This window comes from Dama dama, chromosome 1, assembly GCF_033118175.1.
Source record: "Dama dama isolate Ldn47 chromosome 1, ASM3311817v1, whole genome shotgun sequence".
Classification (NCBI taxonomy): Eukaryota; Metazoa; Chordata; class Mammalia; order Artiodactyla; family Cervidae; genus Dama; species Dama dama.
This window is the reverse complement of record NC_083681.1, coordinates 83,478,868-83,493,933: the sequence shown is the minus strand read 5'-3', so window position 1 is coordinate 83,493,933 and position 15,066 is coordinate 83,478,868. Positions and strand designations below refer to the sequence as shown.

Genomic DNA, 15,066 nt, shown 5'->3' with positions numbered 1-15,066 from the left:
GTGGCTGAAAGTGTTCTGTTGTGATTCAGAAAATCAGAATGTAAACATGAGAAAAGGAGTTCTAGACTCTACCCCTCCAATTGTGTCTCCTACAAACTTAAGGACATGTCTGAAATGGTGTCTTAAGTAATATCTGATACATGTCTATTGGAACATGAAGAACAGAGCTTTACAAGATGATCTGAGGAGATTCAGGTGGTTAATGCAGAAGAAGGTATTTATGACTTGATTGATAATACTGTTTATCATAACCATTTTGGGGTCATGTGAAAAACATCAGTTCCTTGGCCTCATGGTCAACAATTCTGATCCAGTTGGTCTACTAATCCTTCTAATGAGCTCCAGGAGATCCTGATTCAAGTAAACAAATTTGCAAAACTGCAGTCAAAGCTTTAAAAAAAACCACTGCTTTCTGTTCTAATTTAGCCTTCCCAACTGTATTTTATCATAAATGCATACATGTCCAGGTTGCTGAAGAAAAGTTTATGAGAGCATTCTTGTCCAGTAAAATCTAGGAATGTAAAACCTGAAAGGGGGACAGATTGTGGATGAAACTAACAGTTTGAACTAGCTCGGTATTTTAGCAAGAAACAACAATTACAGAAGCTCCATCTCAAAAGCAAAAGTTTAATGTTACCTTTAGAAATTATATAGCATGTTTCATGGATGGCTTTTGATTATAGGATAATTACTAGTGAAAATTATCAAAAGTATAGAAATTTCCAGGACCATGTAGTGATGTAGCAAAGAACAAGCTGCAAGATATACCTGTGATCATGAGAGACCACAAGTGAAAGCTCTTTCCACTAAATATTTTAATTATACTTTATGTCTCATAAAATCAATGAGCTTTTATTTTGGAGTGTATGTTGTTTAAGTAATAACCAGGAATGAGGGAACTTCAGTAGATTTAAATTTACAAAGACAGTAGCAGTGAACTGTAGTTGGTAATTTTCTTAATTATGCAAGAGAGGAACGTATGGCAAACGATTGAAACAGTAAGGAGGTATGCAGAATAACACTGAAATTTCTTATTGACCAGTAACTCACACATTCTTTTCCCCCATGCTCAGGTAAGCTGAATAATATTTTATTGTAGAACATCTTGGTAATTTTCTTTAAAAGTATTTCATTTCATGGGTGCATCTCTATCTAGGTATTCATAACAAATGGAATTTGTATTGTGCTGTACTGAGGTTTATTTATATAAACTGTCTCAGAGAATTTTAATATCATTGCTTTTGGCTTCCCTGGTGGCTCAGTGGTAAAGACTCTGCCTGGCAAAGCAGGAGACGTGGGTTCAATCCTTGGTCCAGGAAGATCCCACACACCACGGAGTAATTAAGCCCATGCACCACAACTATTGAGCCTGTGCCCTAGAGCCTGGGTGCAGCAGCTAGTGAGCCCACTTGTGGCAACCCCTGAACCCCATGCTCCCTGGGGCCCGTGCTCTGAAGCAAGGAAGCCACTGCAGGGAGCAGCCTGTGCACCGCAACTACAGTCTAGCTCCAGCTCGCTGCAACTAGAGAAAGCCTGAGTGCACCAGTGAAGCCCTAGTACAGCCAAAAATAAATAATTATTTAAAAAAAAAAGTCATTGCCTATGCATCTAACACTTCCTTTCTAATGGCAGCATAGTCATTAGAAAACCATGAAAATGAAAATTTCATACTGCATATGAAAACCATGAAATATCTAAAATCTGATGGACATTTATGTCTTCTCTTTTTCAATTAACTAACAATCTCCTCCCTAGAGACTCTATTTCCCCTCTTGCTCTGCTGAGACCTGACCTTATTATCAGCCTGATGGGATTAAGGATAGTCAGAGCATCTTTGTAAGGAGACAAGTGTCATTTTATGAAGATCCTGCCTCAAGGAAGATATTTGCAGACTCTGTATGCAGGGGGAAGAGGCTTTCCTCCAGAAAAGATTGGGCCACTTCAGCTGTCTAGACATTTTAGATAAATCAAGGGTATTTCCAGGTGCTTTAACCTTTTCACAATTTATCATAGCACATGGCACAGGGAAAATTCAACGTTCTTTTTGATCAGGAAATTGAAGGGTTACCTAAAGTGGAGAATGCTCTGCTAATAGCTTCTCACTTAGCTAGGTAAAAGGAAACCAGATACAGAAGCACCCTGTGCAGAACTAGCTACATGAGTTGGGGAGGGCAATGGAATCAATTTTAGCTAGCTATTTACATCTTGTATCTTAGTTTGTCCACAAAAGGACAGTGAAATAAGTATCTCATTGACTGAAGATACTGAAAGGATTCCAGCTCTATAGGGTACTGGAGTGGGAGAGAAAAGAATACCGTAGAATCCACCTGAAATCCTTTCCCTTATGATAGAAGAGATTCAGCTTCATCTCTTAGGGTCCAAGTAAACATGTAGACTCACTCTTACCCTCAATTTACTTTTAAAAAAAAACTTCAACTTTGTTCTTAAATCTTGCAAGGATCTTGTTAAAAGACAGAGTTTGACTGAGTAGGGCTTGAATTAGACTTGATATGTAACACGTCATTCTAACAAGCCCCCAGGTCATAACCTTGCTGGTCTATGGATCACACTTGTATTTGGAAGACTGGAGAGGTTACTTATATTCTGAGGTGGCTGCAGAGATGGTTGGGGGAAGCAGAGGGGCCTGAGACTGAAATGGAAAATATAAGAAATCACGCATTCATTTGAGGAAGCAATTGTATCATCACAGGGGAGTTAAGCAAGTTACACTGACTGATGTTTGTGAGAAACCCAATTTCTATTCTTCTCTTGAAAGCCTTACTCCTAGGAGAAGTCATTTACACTCTTTCAGGTTCTTCCTTATCCTCTCTTTTTTTAAGTTGAAGTATGGAAGGAAAGTTATGACCAACCTAGACAGCATATTAAAAAGCAGAGACATTACTTTGCCAACAAAGGTCCGTCTAGTCAAGGCTATGGTTTTTCCAGTGGTCATGTATGGATGTGAGAGTTGGATGGTAAAGAAAGCTGAGCACCGAACAATTGATGCTTTTGAACTGTAGTGTTGGAGAAGACTCTTGAAAGTCCCTTGGACTGCAAGGAGATCCAACCAGTCCATCCTAAAGGAGATCAGTCCTGAATATTCTTTGGAAGGACTGGTGTTGAAAGCTGAAACTCCAATACTTTGGCCACCTCATGCGAAGAACTGACTCATTGGAAAAGACTCTGATGCTGGAAGGGATTGGGGGCAGGAGGAGAAGGGGACGACAGAGGATGAGATGGCTGGATGGCATCACCGACTCAATGGACATGAGTTTGAGTAAACTCTGGGAGTTGGTGATGGACAGGGAGGCCTGGCGTGCTGGGATTCATGGGTTTGCAAAGAGTCGGACACCATTGAGTGACTGACTGAACTGAACTGACGGTTGCTATAAACTATTATATCAATTACAGGTGTACAATGTAGTGATTCACAATTTTTAAAGGCTATACTCCATTTATAGTTATAAAATATTCACTGTATTCCCCAGGTTGTACAATATACTCTTGTAGCTTATTTTACACCTACTAGTTTATATCTCTTAACCCCCTACCGTAGGCTCACCCCTCCCCTCTTCCCTCTCCCCACTGATAACCACTAGTTTGTTCTTTCTGTGAGTCTGCTTCTTTGTGATATTCACTAGTTGGTCATATTTTTAAAATTTCACATATAAGTGATATTGTATGACATTTGTCATTTTCTGTCTGACATTTCACTTTGGCATAATGCCCTCTAAAACCATCCACGTTGCTGCAGATGGAAAGATTTTGTTCTTTTCATGGCTGAGTAGTATTTCATTGTGTGTATGTGTGTATGTGTGTGTGTGTATCACGTCTTTATCCATTCATCTGTCGATACGTTGTTTCCATTGGTTGACAATTGTAAAAAATGCTGCTATGAACATTGTTGTGCACATATCTTCTCAAATTAGGATTTCTGCTTTCTCCAACTTCTTATCCATCTTCTCCTAAACCTGATCCAACAGACTTTCAAGCATAGCCTCTCCACCAAAACCACTTTTTCCAGAGTCATCAGTGCTCTGCCTGTTGCTAGAGTGAACAGTCAATTCTTGGTTCTCACCCATCCTACTTAACCTTTCAAGAACAAGTGATGTGATTATTGCCTCCATCTGTGTGGTTTCCAGGACTTCAGTCTCGGCTAGGTTTGCTTCCAGTCTGCCTTACTGGTTTCCTCCTTTGAAGTTTCTGCCTCTTCTCAGCTACTTCTTAATGTCGGAAACCCAAGACCTGAGCCTTGAGCCAGTCATCTTCTTTTCCTCACTTTTTTTGCTTGAACTCATCCAGTCTTATCAGCTTTAAATTTTTGCTGATGAATACAAATTTTCTACATCCAGCCTGGACCACCTCCTCTGAACACAGACCTATCTGTTCAAGACCCACTTGCTCTCTCCACTTAGAGATCTAATGAACATCTCACACTTGACATTTGCCACACAGAGCTTCTAAACCAGGATCTCCCACATTCTTACCAAGTTAGTGGCACCTCCCACTTTACAGAGGCTCAAATATCGTCAAGTCTCCCGGATTCCTCTCTTATACCCCCATATCCAAATGTTTGCAAATCTTTCTCAGATTATATTGATATATCTATATGGGTATATATCTCTTCAAAAGTCTGAGCACTTCCTGTTTATTCCACTGCTCCATCTAACCCAGGGCTCTCAACTTCAGGTAATTCTTTGTTGTGTATGTTGGGCGGGGGCGGAGGTAGCGAGTGCGATCTTTCTCACTGTAGGGCGTTTAGTGTCATCCCCGGCCGGTACCCCGTAGCCTCAAGCAACACACCAGCGCTACCACCACCTCTCACTGCAAGAAGGAAAAAAAAGACTCCCCAGACTGCTTAGTCCCCTGAAGGGACAGACCACCCATCGATGAGAACTCTGGGAACTGGTCTACCAAGCCCCCGTACCCTCCCACTCAAGAGTACGGACATTAACGTGGTTTCCCTACTCAGCCTTTCCTGGAGGAGGAAATGACAACCCACTCCAGTGTTCTTGCCTGGAGAGCCCCATGGACAGAGGAGCCTGGCGGACTCCAGTCCCTGGGGTCGCAGAGTCGGACTCGACTGAGCGACCGATCAACACTCCGCCTTTGCGCCCCCTTGTGTCTGTTCTGCGCACAGCGGCCAGGGCGATGCGGTAAGAAAAAAAGCCCAAGTCCGATGTCGTCACTCAATTTGAGACATTCCAGTGACTCTCCCTGCTGTTTCAAATAAAAACCAAGGCTGGCAGGTCAGCCTTGAGAGGCTGTTTGGCCTACCCCTCCCCACTGCCCTTGCTCTGGGGAGGAGGGTCTCTCCTCGTGTATTAGCACTCTCCCCCGCCGACCACACTTGCCTGATGCTGTGAGCACTCTGGGCCTGGAGTCCTCAGGGACGCTGTAGCGTCTCCACAGTCTTGCAGAACCTTCTCTCCCGGGTCTGTGCAGGTCACTTCCTCAAACCCTTCAGGTCTTCTGCCAGCCGCCTTCCAGGCAGGCATTCCCTGACGCCCCGTGCAGAACGGCCACCCTCACCCAGATGTTACCAGTCTCCCTTCTCTGCCACACGTTTCTCCTAAGTAGCATTTACCCCACTCCCGGAATATTATAGAATATGTTTTTTTAATAGTCTGGGCCCCACCAAACTGTAAATTCCAGGAGGGCATGTTCATGAAATGAATAAATGATCCAGCTAGTACTAAACCTTAGCTAAGCTTATGAATCAGCCACCAAGCAGGGAAGAATTAGTCATTTTGCCTTTAAAAACCTCTTTATACTGAGCATCAAAGCTTAAAATGACACAGGCCTTCAATAATTACAGACAGGTAATAGAACACACTTTATTCATAAATAAGTCTCCATAGAGTTAAAAGCAGGGGTAGTGTCTTTTTAAGAAAAAAAAAAAAAAAGATAAGAAGGCAACATGCCATTTGCTTTAAAATAAAAAATTAGCTTTTGAAATAGACAATTGGGTATCATTCAGTTCCATGCCCGCTGCTCTGATTTCTATAAAACAGCACACTAAATCTTCAGTCCTAAACGGTCATTGTAGAAGTTGCCTTTGAACATAGATCTCATTTCTTCTCTTCCAGTAAGTTACATCATTTGGCACACAGAGAGAATATAGTATTCAGATCGTTCCTGAAATAGAAGAAAGTTTAAAATTAGTCCCAATATAAACATTATTTAACTATTTCAATGAGCTTGCTATTCATCAGAAAAGCAGTTTTTGTGTGTGTGGGGGGGGTGTGGATGGGAGAGAGGGTGTAGATTAAAAGTGAAAGAGGAGAATTCAAGAGAAAGGAAAACATTCTACCCTTGGGAAAATATCCTTAAGTGTGTAATGATTCAAGTGCAGTGCATGTTTAAGTGAACAAGGATACTTTGGCCTCGTTAAACTATGAGGTACAACTGAAATATTCTAAGACTATCCCAATACTTTCTATAGCATAGCTCCACCTCTTTATTGATAATCCAGAATTAACATGCATGTGGATTTATCTTAATATCCCTTTAGATGTGGCCCAAGGGCGCAGAACTGTACTGCCTGAAGATATTCGGTCCTTCCTGGAAGAAGTAACCAGCAAGCATTATGGCACTTCTGCGTTCACTTTACCAGGGATTACCAACATATCTAAGCCTCCACTTTGTAGGTTCAGTTTGACACTTTTTTTTTTTTTTAAGATTCAGAATTCCATTGATGTTGGAATTGATGGATATTTCTTTCATCTTTGCATTTATCATGGAATTTCATGCGATACCCAGAAGGACAGCTCTTATTTAGATGGGATCCCTGGAAGTTAGTGACATGTTAACAAAAGCACATGGTCAGCAACACCTCCAACAAACACAGGAAAGAAGGTGTGAACTGCCCATTCCTGAATCGGAAGCTTTTAGGTACAAAATGCCTTAATACAATTAGGGGACATTTCTTTGCCAACTGTATTGGCTCTTGTCTAGGACATGCATGGACAAAATCATAAAATGCCAGTTCTGAGGACCCTTACTGTGACTGCATTATATAAGCAACTTCCATGTCTGCAGAGCTGGTTTCATCATCTCCACTTTCAGTTTCATTTGACAAACGGTACATGCTACAAAAAAAAAAAAAAAAGATTAAAAGGGTACATACTAAAGTGAGGGAAGAAAATATAGAAATATCACATGAATCTAAGACCTATTCAGACCTTACTGTTTCCAAGACTGAATTTCAGACCAAATTCCTATGACTAATAGATGGGTTGATTTCTGCTTATTGTTCCAGAACATCACAGGCGGTGTTTGTGGTGTTGAGTAACATGGGCTCAGAAACCAAACTCTGGGTTTACTTCCTGGTTCTACCATCTACCAGAAAATGATCTTAGGTAAATAATTTCACTGTGCCTCAACCTCCTTACCCCTAAATTGGCATAATAGTATCTATCTCACTGAGCTGTCGTGAAGAACAAATCCATTTACACAAGTGTTGGAACAGTGCAGGAGTGTGGTGATTAATAAATGTTAATTGTTATTTATTATTATTATTATCATCTATGAGAAGAACACTATGTAGTGAGGCTCTTCTGTAATCACTGGGAGAAAGGAAACTCAGATCAAGATTTTAACCAGAAGAACCTAACAGAAAAATTATCCAAATAAAGTCCTACCAACAATCAGAAGTTTGCCAAGACATGATCAAAGTTGTATGATCTAAAAAGCTTGATTATTACAGGCTTTCTTAAAAGTTGGTAAGATACCAAAAAAATTAATCTTAACCTATGGATTTTGTTCTAGTATGTTCCATCTCTCTCCCTATATCTTGAGTCCAGCATGCTGACCTTGAATCTTTAGTGAGTTCATATACTATCATTTAGACTTTCTTATTTCTTTCAGGAAACTTGAATGTGGGTTCAAACTTCAAAATAGCTAGATTTGATTAAGATCTGGTTAAGATGTGTCAGATTTTCAGTGACTCTGACAGTTGTGTAAAAAAAAAATCGTCATTCCATTTTTTCAGTATCCCTGGTATTATTATATACAGGGCTTCCCTGGTGGTTCAGATGGTAAAGAGTCTGCCTGCAAGACAGGAGACCCGGTCCAAGCCCTGAGTCGGGAAGATCCCCTGGAGAAGGGAATGGCTACCCATTCCAGTATTCTTGCCTGGAAAATTCCATGTACAGAGGAGCCTGGCAGGCTACTCTTTTTCCTAGAAGACAGTTGAAATAACTTCTGAAATATATAGGGCCAGGAATCAACAAACTGATGTTACCAATAGGGTTGTGTCTTTTTTCCACCTAGTTATGCCTTTTAACCTTTCAGGGTCGGTGTCTTAGCTTGAAAACGAGGAGGGAGCCGGGAACCGGGGGAGGAGTCTGGCGCACCTTGCTTGTTTTGTGAAAACACAGGACAGTGGCATTTCAGCGGCGTCTCTGGAGTTACTTGAGATGTATTTGACTTTAGTCTGAAGCAGAAGAGTCTCCTGGAAAGTCTAAAGGGACAAAGAAAGATTTTAAGCAGACGTTTGTCTCAAGAGCCTCAGGAAACTTGATAATTATTTGAATAGGAAGTTGTGGATCCTTCAAGCTCTCTAAAAGTGACCACAGTCAACCTCTGTTCATGGGAAACTAACTTATCTTCTAAATGGACACAAGCATTAAAATCTGGCACAGTGCTTGTGTATAAGAGGCAATCAGTACTCGTTAACGGAAAGAAAAAAGATCTTTGTGATTCAAATTCAAGAAAGTTTGGTTGTACCTCCTTTTGAGAAACACTGCTGTAACTGGAATACTGCTTAGTCGCAGCGAGTATAAGCTCTAAGCCCATATGAGTGCACTTTGGAACCTGGGAGCTGCCTCTACTCACTATAAATCCCAGGGAAGTTAGTTGTGTTTCTGTTCAATAACAACAAAATACATGGAAAAAATAAAGAAAAAAGCCCCGTTTTTTCAATAGCATCAAAAAATAAGATCCTTAGTGATAAATTTAACTAAGCAGTGGAATATCTAACACTGAAAATCACAAGGCTTTGGTGAAGGGAATTGAAGGCAAACAACGGGAAGCTATCCCATGATCATGGATCAGAGGAATTAATATTGTTCATACTACCCAAATCCGTCCACAGAGTCAATACATCCCCTATCCAAACCCCAGTGATACTTTCCACAGGAAAGAAACTACCCCAAAGTAGTAGTGAACGCAGAAACCTTGAATAGTCAAAGCAATCGGAGAAAAACACAGCGGGGGGCATCAGGAGTTACACTCCATCTGGTTCAGAGTGGCAGTGTTAAGGCGATCCTAAACGTAGTCCCTCCCACAGACGCACTGAATCTATAGCTGTATCAGCGGGACTGTTTCCTCTTGGGAAAAAGCCTATCCTACAAAGCTATATTAGTCAAAACATTATGGTACTGGCATAAAAATAGACACTTCTTAATAAAACATCCTGCATGCTCAACTCCACCTTAAATTTTGCTTTCTGTGGAACCCAATATTTGACTCTCAGCTAGACTGGAAAAATTCTATTTAATATTCCATTTGGGATAGGGAGCAAAATAGCAAGTAATTTTACAACAAACTTTTGTAGGCTGCTAACATTTTTTTAAGTTAAGCCAAAATGCCAATCAAACTTTTTTTAGCAGTTCATATAGTTGATCATTCACTGTGTGCAGTAAGGCCCGTCAAAGTCTCTGGTGAGCAGGACTGGGTGGGGCTGGAGGATGTGAAACATTTACTTTGAAAAATCTTCTGATGCTTAACTATGTTATTTCCTCCTTCTGACTGCACCAGGCCAAACGTTATAAACTGTAATATATCACTTTATAAACTGCAACGTAACATGATAAACTGTTGAGATGTGGAAGCTTTCTAACTTGTTTTCTTCCTGACTTTTCTGTCACCAATTGAATTTTATATTTACAAGGTTCACATTAGACTTTGCAGTTATTACCCAACAAGAAAGTAAGTATTTATCGTCTCCTTCATTAATTTCCTCTGTCCTGAATGTGAGGACTGTGTGGACTGAGAAATCAGTCCAGCCATATTATAGATAAAAACTTAATGACTTCTGGTTTGAGGGCTGTTGAAGGAACCATACAACATTCAGACTTTAGGTAAAAGAGCCATTCCTCTTACTTTGGTTATGATGCCGCATTTATTAGAATAGTAGAAAAATTCATAATGACCATCTGGTGAAATGTAGGTTACAGGGCAGTCATCTCCTAAAAATGCTTCATCAGGATTCATGTACAAATTTTGAAATAGTGTGGGTTTAATCTTGGCATAGAACCAAAAGTAGCTGCAGCGTACTTTCACAGCTAAGAAGTAGAAAAGAAAAACTTTCTGTTAGTGTTGCAGTTACACAGATCAGCCTGGAAAATTTTAGCACAGTTAACATAAACAAAGAGAACACCCTTCTGTTGTTCACTCACAAAATTATGACTGATTCTTTGCAACCCCATGAACTGCAGCATCATTCTTCTGCTAAGTTTAAACAAAAAAAAGTCTTAGAGATGAGCAAGTCTGCTAAAGATGGTCTCAGCATATTACTTCATCCTCTGAAAATACCCATACAAACATACATCCTTCAATACAAAATAAAATCTTCTGATCCAGTTCTCCAAAGTCATTGTAGAGCTGGCATTGTAAGACTGTAACTATCAATATGTTATATCATTTTTGCTATGAAGTATAGAGCATCTTTGATCTCCCGTGTTCAACTGAAGTTCCTCTAAGCAAGCCTTTGTTTCTACGTTTGTATGCACAGTTTCATGATGTGTAAAAGGATGAACTAAGGGCTGATGAAGCAATAAAGACTCATCCAAAAAACTAAAACCTAGCAACTATGCTTTTATAGAAATTGAGTGTCTGAGTGCTTTCTCTTTTCCCTTCTAAACATAAGGGAAAATATAAAAATATTACTGTAATTTTTGTATCTGAGAAAAGGAATCATTTTCTAATATAGTTTTCTATGTGGGCTAGGTTCTAGAAGAATATCACAATACCCTAAAATTACTGGATTGGGTAGGACATGAGATATAGAGTTAAGTTGACTATTTATGTGATCTTCACTAAACATAAATCTTCTTAGTCAACTTGGAATACTAAAAGGAGCTTCAGAGGATACTGAAAACTCACCAACCAAATGAAGATGATATAACTTGCAATCTTTTCACTAAGAGAATGCACAAATTGCAAATAAGCACATGAAAAGATATTAGCCAACATCATTAGCCATTATTTAAATATAAATTTAAAACATGGCTGATTCATGTCAATGTATGGCAAAAACCACTACAATATTGTAAAGTAATTAGCCTCCAACTAATAAAAATAAATGAAAAATAAAATAAAACAAAATCACAAGGAGATATTACTATATACCTATCAGAGTAGCTAAAATAAAAATATGACATCAAAAGTTAACAAGGCTGTGGAGAAACTGAACCATTCATACATTGCTGGTGTCAATGTAAAATATTACCACCCTGGAAATTAGTCTCTCAATTTCTTTAAAACCTAAACATATCACTACATATGACCCAGGCTTCCCTGGCATCTCACTGGTAAAGAATCTGCCTGCCAGTGCAGGAGGCGTGGGTTTGATCCCTGGGTTGGGAAGATGAGAAGGAAATGGCAAACTACTCCAGGATTCTTGCCTGGGAAATCCCAAGGACAGAGGAGCCTGGCAGGCTACAGTCCATGGGATCACAAAAGAGCCAGACACGACTGAGCAACTAAACAACAAGAACCATATGATCCAGAAATTGAACTCTTTGACATTTATCCCAGGAAAATAAAAATTTATATTCACACCAAATGTATGCAAATGTTTACATACAGCAGCTTTGTTCATAATAACAAAAATCTAGAAGCATCCCAGATGCTTTTCAATGGGTAAAAGGTTAAACGATGGTATAACCATGCCATGGAATACTACTCATCAACAAAACAGAATGAAGTATTGATATACACAGCAATGTAGGTGGATCTCCAGGGAATCTTCTGAATGGGAAAAGCCAGTCCCTGGGACTAACATACTGCCTGACTCCATTTAGGGAACGTCTTGAGATGACGAGATCAGAGAAATGAAGAGATGTATAGTTGCCAGAGATAAGAGGACTGAGGTGGGAGGGAAGAGAGGGGGCATGAGGAATTCAGGCGAGTAGACAGGACTGTCAAAGGGCAACCTGAGGGTTCTTGGTTGTGATAGAAATGTTCTGTAACTTGGCTGAATCGATGTCAATATCCTAATGTAATATTGTACTCTAGTTTTGCAAGATGTTACCATTGGATGGAATTGAGTAAAAGGTACACTTATCTGTCTGTATCACGTCTTATACAACTGCCAAGTATTACACAGTTACATATGAATCTATTATCATCTAAAAATGTAAAAGTTCAGAAAAAAACTAAGCCTGAGTTATCCTTATCTTCCCCTCAGATTGTCAAAAAGTAAGATATCTGCAAGCACCAAGTGCTGGTGAAAATGAGAACAGCTATCATTCTGCTAGGAGAACTAAACTGTCACACCATGTTAGAGAACAGTGGGGCCAGAGAGAGCTGGTTTTCCGACCTGCACACCCGTGGCGCGCAAAAAACACTCAAGTACAAACAACACTTAACAGACAAACGTGGAAATGCTCTGTCAACAGAAAAACGAAAACGATTTAGGGTGGATTCACTCAATAGCGTACCAGAGAAGAGTTAAACCAAGCCCACACTTACAAATCTCCAAACAGTGCTGAACAACAACAAAAGCTGTAGGATGAAACAGAAATAGCAGTTTTGAATGCCTGCAAAACATAGGTTTATGGATCCATCAATTTGACATAAAATTATAAAATGCATAGAGAAATGCAAAATTACCAAGCTTCCATCTGGGCAAAGAGGGAAGAGAATAGAATCAAGGATGGCCATGGGGACTTCAACTTTACCTGAACTTTGATTCTACCAGAAATTAAAATGTAAGCAAACGTAGCCGATTATTGTGGATTTAATAAAGCTGGAGAGCGGGTCAATGGGTATTTATGTGATTTTATTGTTGTTTTTTTAAATATTTCCTAAGGAAAGGAAAGAAAGGCACACGATAAACACACTTTGGTCCTTACAAGGACTCACACAGCAGGTCTGGGTGGCCTTGTGAACAGGCAACTGATAAGAACAAGGAAATTCTTACGGAAACTCTGAAATTTCGACATCAGAAACTGACAAACCACAGTTCATGCATAGGGCAAGCATCCATCCCATTTGCTCAGGAAGGAGGATTTTTAGTGCTAAAACCGGAAAAGCATAAGGTAAACCAAGACAATTGATCACCCAACTGATCTGAATCCTTCCTCTCAGACACAATGGATTTATGAAGAATAATGTCAAGGACAATGGAGTCCTTGATAAGGTTCCCTTCCAGCATGTCACACTCACAGAGTTCTGAGGTCCTGCCACAGCCCAGGACACCCCACACTCCTTATATTCAACCCACTTCAAGTATTTGAGCCCCGGGAATCTGACATGCTCTGAAAAGGGTCAGAAGAGAAGGGGAGTTGAGAAAAGTAACTCTCAAGTTGGGGCAGACTCTTGAGTCTCAGAAAACATCTCAAGATCAAGCATCTAAAATAAACCTCCTTCACTGTATGTATCCTCAGCTATCGCTAGGATTCAATAAGACCAAAATCATGAATAATCCAAAAGTCACGTTGAAAGCTCCATCTTTCAACACTTAAAAAAATCCTCCTCTGCAAATGATGTTATACCTGACCAATCCCCAGCACAAGTCCATGTCAAAGAAAAAAGAACAGAGTCCTCTTAATCCCAAGGAAGTCTTCATTGGCTGAGATTGGAAATGAAATCCCACTCAAGAAATGGGAAGTTAGGAGCAGCGGACTTATATACCAAAATGGCTGAAGCCACACTCAGGTGTGAAAAATCAACTACCAACTCTGGGCAGCACACGCATGCCATAACTATATCATTGGTTCATTGCCTGAAACCTAACACTTTTTATTCAAATATTTTCTTCCCCTGGAACAGTGAATTTTGAAAGCCTGCGTTAATGCCTGTAAAACTCACACACAAATTGTAATGATGACTATCAAAGCTTAGGAGGCAAGTCTTTTAGATATGATTGGAAGGTTGGTAGAAGGCTCTATTTCATTTTCTTTAGAGTCTAAATTTTCAATGACGGAGTTGTTTTTATGCACTAACGTTTACTTTATTAAAACTCCCTGTGATCCTATAACATCTATCTCCATGTTTGAGCACTAAAATAATGACTGTAAGAGAATTCAATCACCCTGTCACCTGAGAAGTGGAAGCCCTGAGGAATCAGGCGTGAGGATTGACAAGCTGGTGTCTCCTACTTTCACCTAATCTACCACCCAACTTCTGAGCAACGGTCCTCCAAACGAGCAGACATCAGACTCACCTGCAGAGCTTACTGAAGCTCCACACAGCTGGCTGAGCCCCACCTGACTGATTTGGTAAGGCATAAGAACTTGCATTTCTAACAAGTTCTCAGATGATACTGATACTGCGCAGGGACCATACTTGGAGAATCATTGCTCTAAAGGGTTTGCCTTCAGAGCACATGCTGAGTTGATGCCCATCAGCAGCGCTTCTCAAACTTTAAAGAGCGAACACATCACCTGGAGATCATGTTACAATGCATATAATGATTTAGAAGGTCTGAGGTACAGCTGAAAGTCTGCAGTTCTAACAAACTCTCGGGTATTACCAGTGATGCTATTTTGTAAACAATTTTTAGCAAGGCTTGAAGATGGCATTCAAATTCCTTTCTTCAAAAGAGAAGATGCAAATGAAAATAAGAAATTCAAAATGTTGCTAAGAAAAGGAGGCTGCATGAATATTTGTTTCAAATGCTATTTTTTTTCTGTCTAGAACACCGGTTCCTCAAGTTCAGTGATTTTTTGTTTTGTTTTACTAGAACATGGGAAGCAGAAATTTACAGAGATTAGAAATGATTAGATAAGTGCATTTAACTGTCCTTGATATTATGCTGATTTTGTCACTACATTCACCATCTCTGCTAAAAGTAAAGACCACTAAATGATGAGGTCTTCAAGAGCAGAACCATCT

General features: G+C 39.9%; 1 protein-coding gene across 1 annotated transcript; it reads right to left on the bottom strand.

Moving 5' to 3' along the window:
* Positions 1-6,080: 6,080 nt before the first annotated feature.
* OOSP1 (oocyte secreted protein 1) lies at positions 6,081-13,798 on the bottom strand. Its single transcript, XM_061142662.1, is given in 6 exon segments — positions 6,081-6,138; positions 7,005-7,091; positions 8,358-8,464; positions 10,108-10,289; positions 13,725-13,768; positions 13,770-13,798. Coding segments are annotated over 6 exon segments (489 nt in total). The 3' UTR covers positions 6,081-6,098.
* Between the last annotated feature and the right edge of the window lie 1,268 nt (positions 13,799-15,066).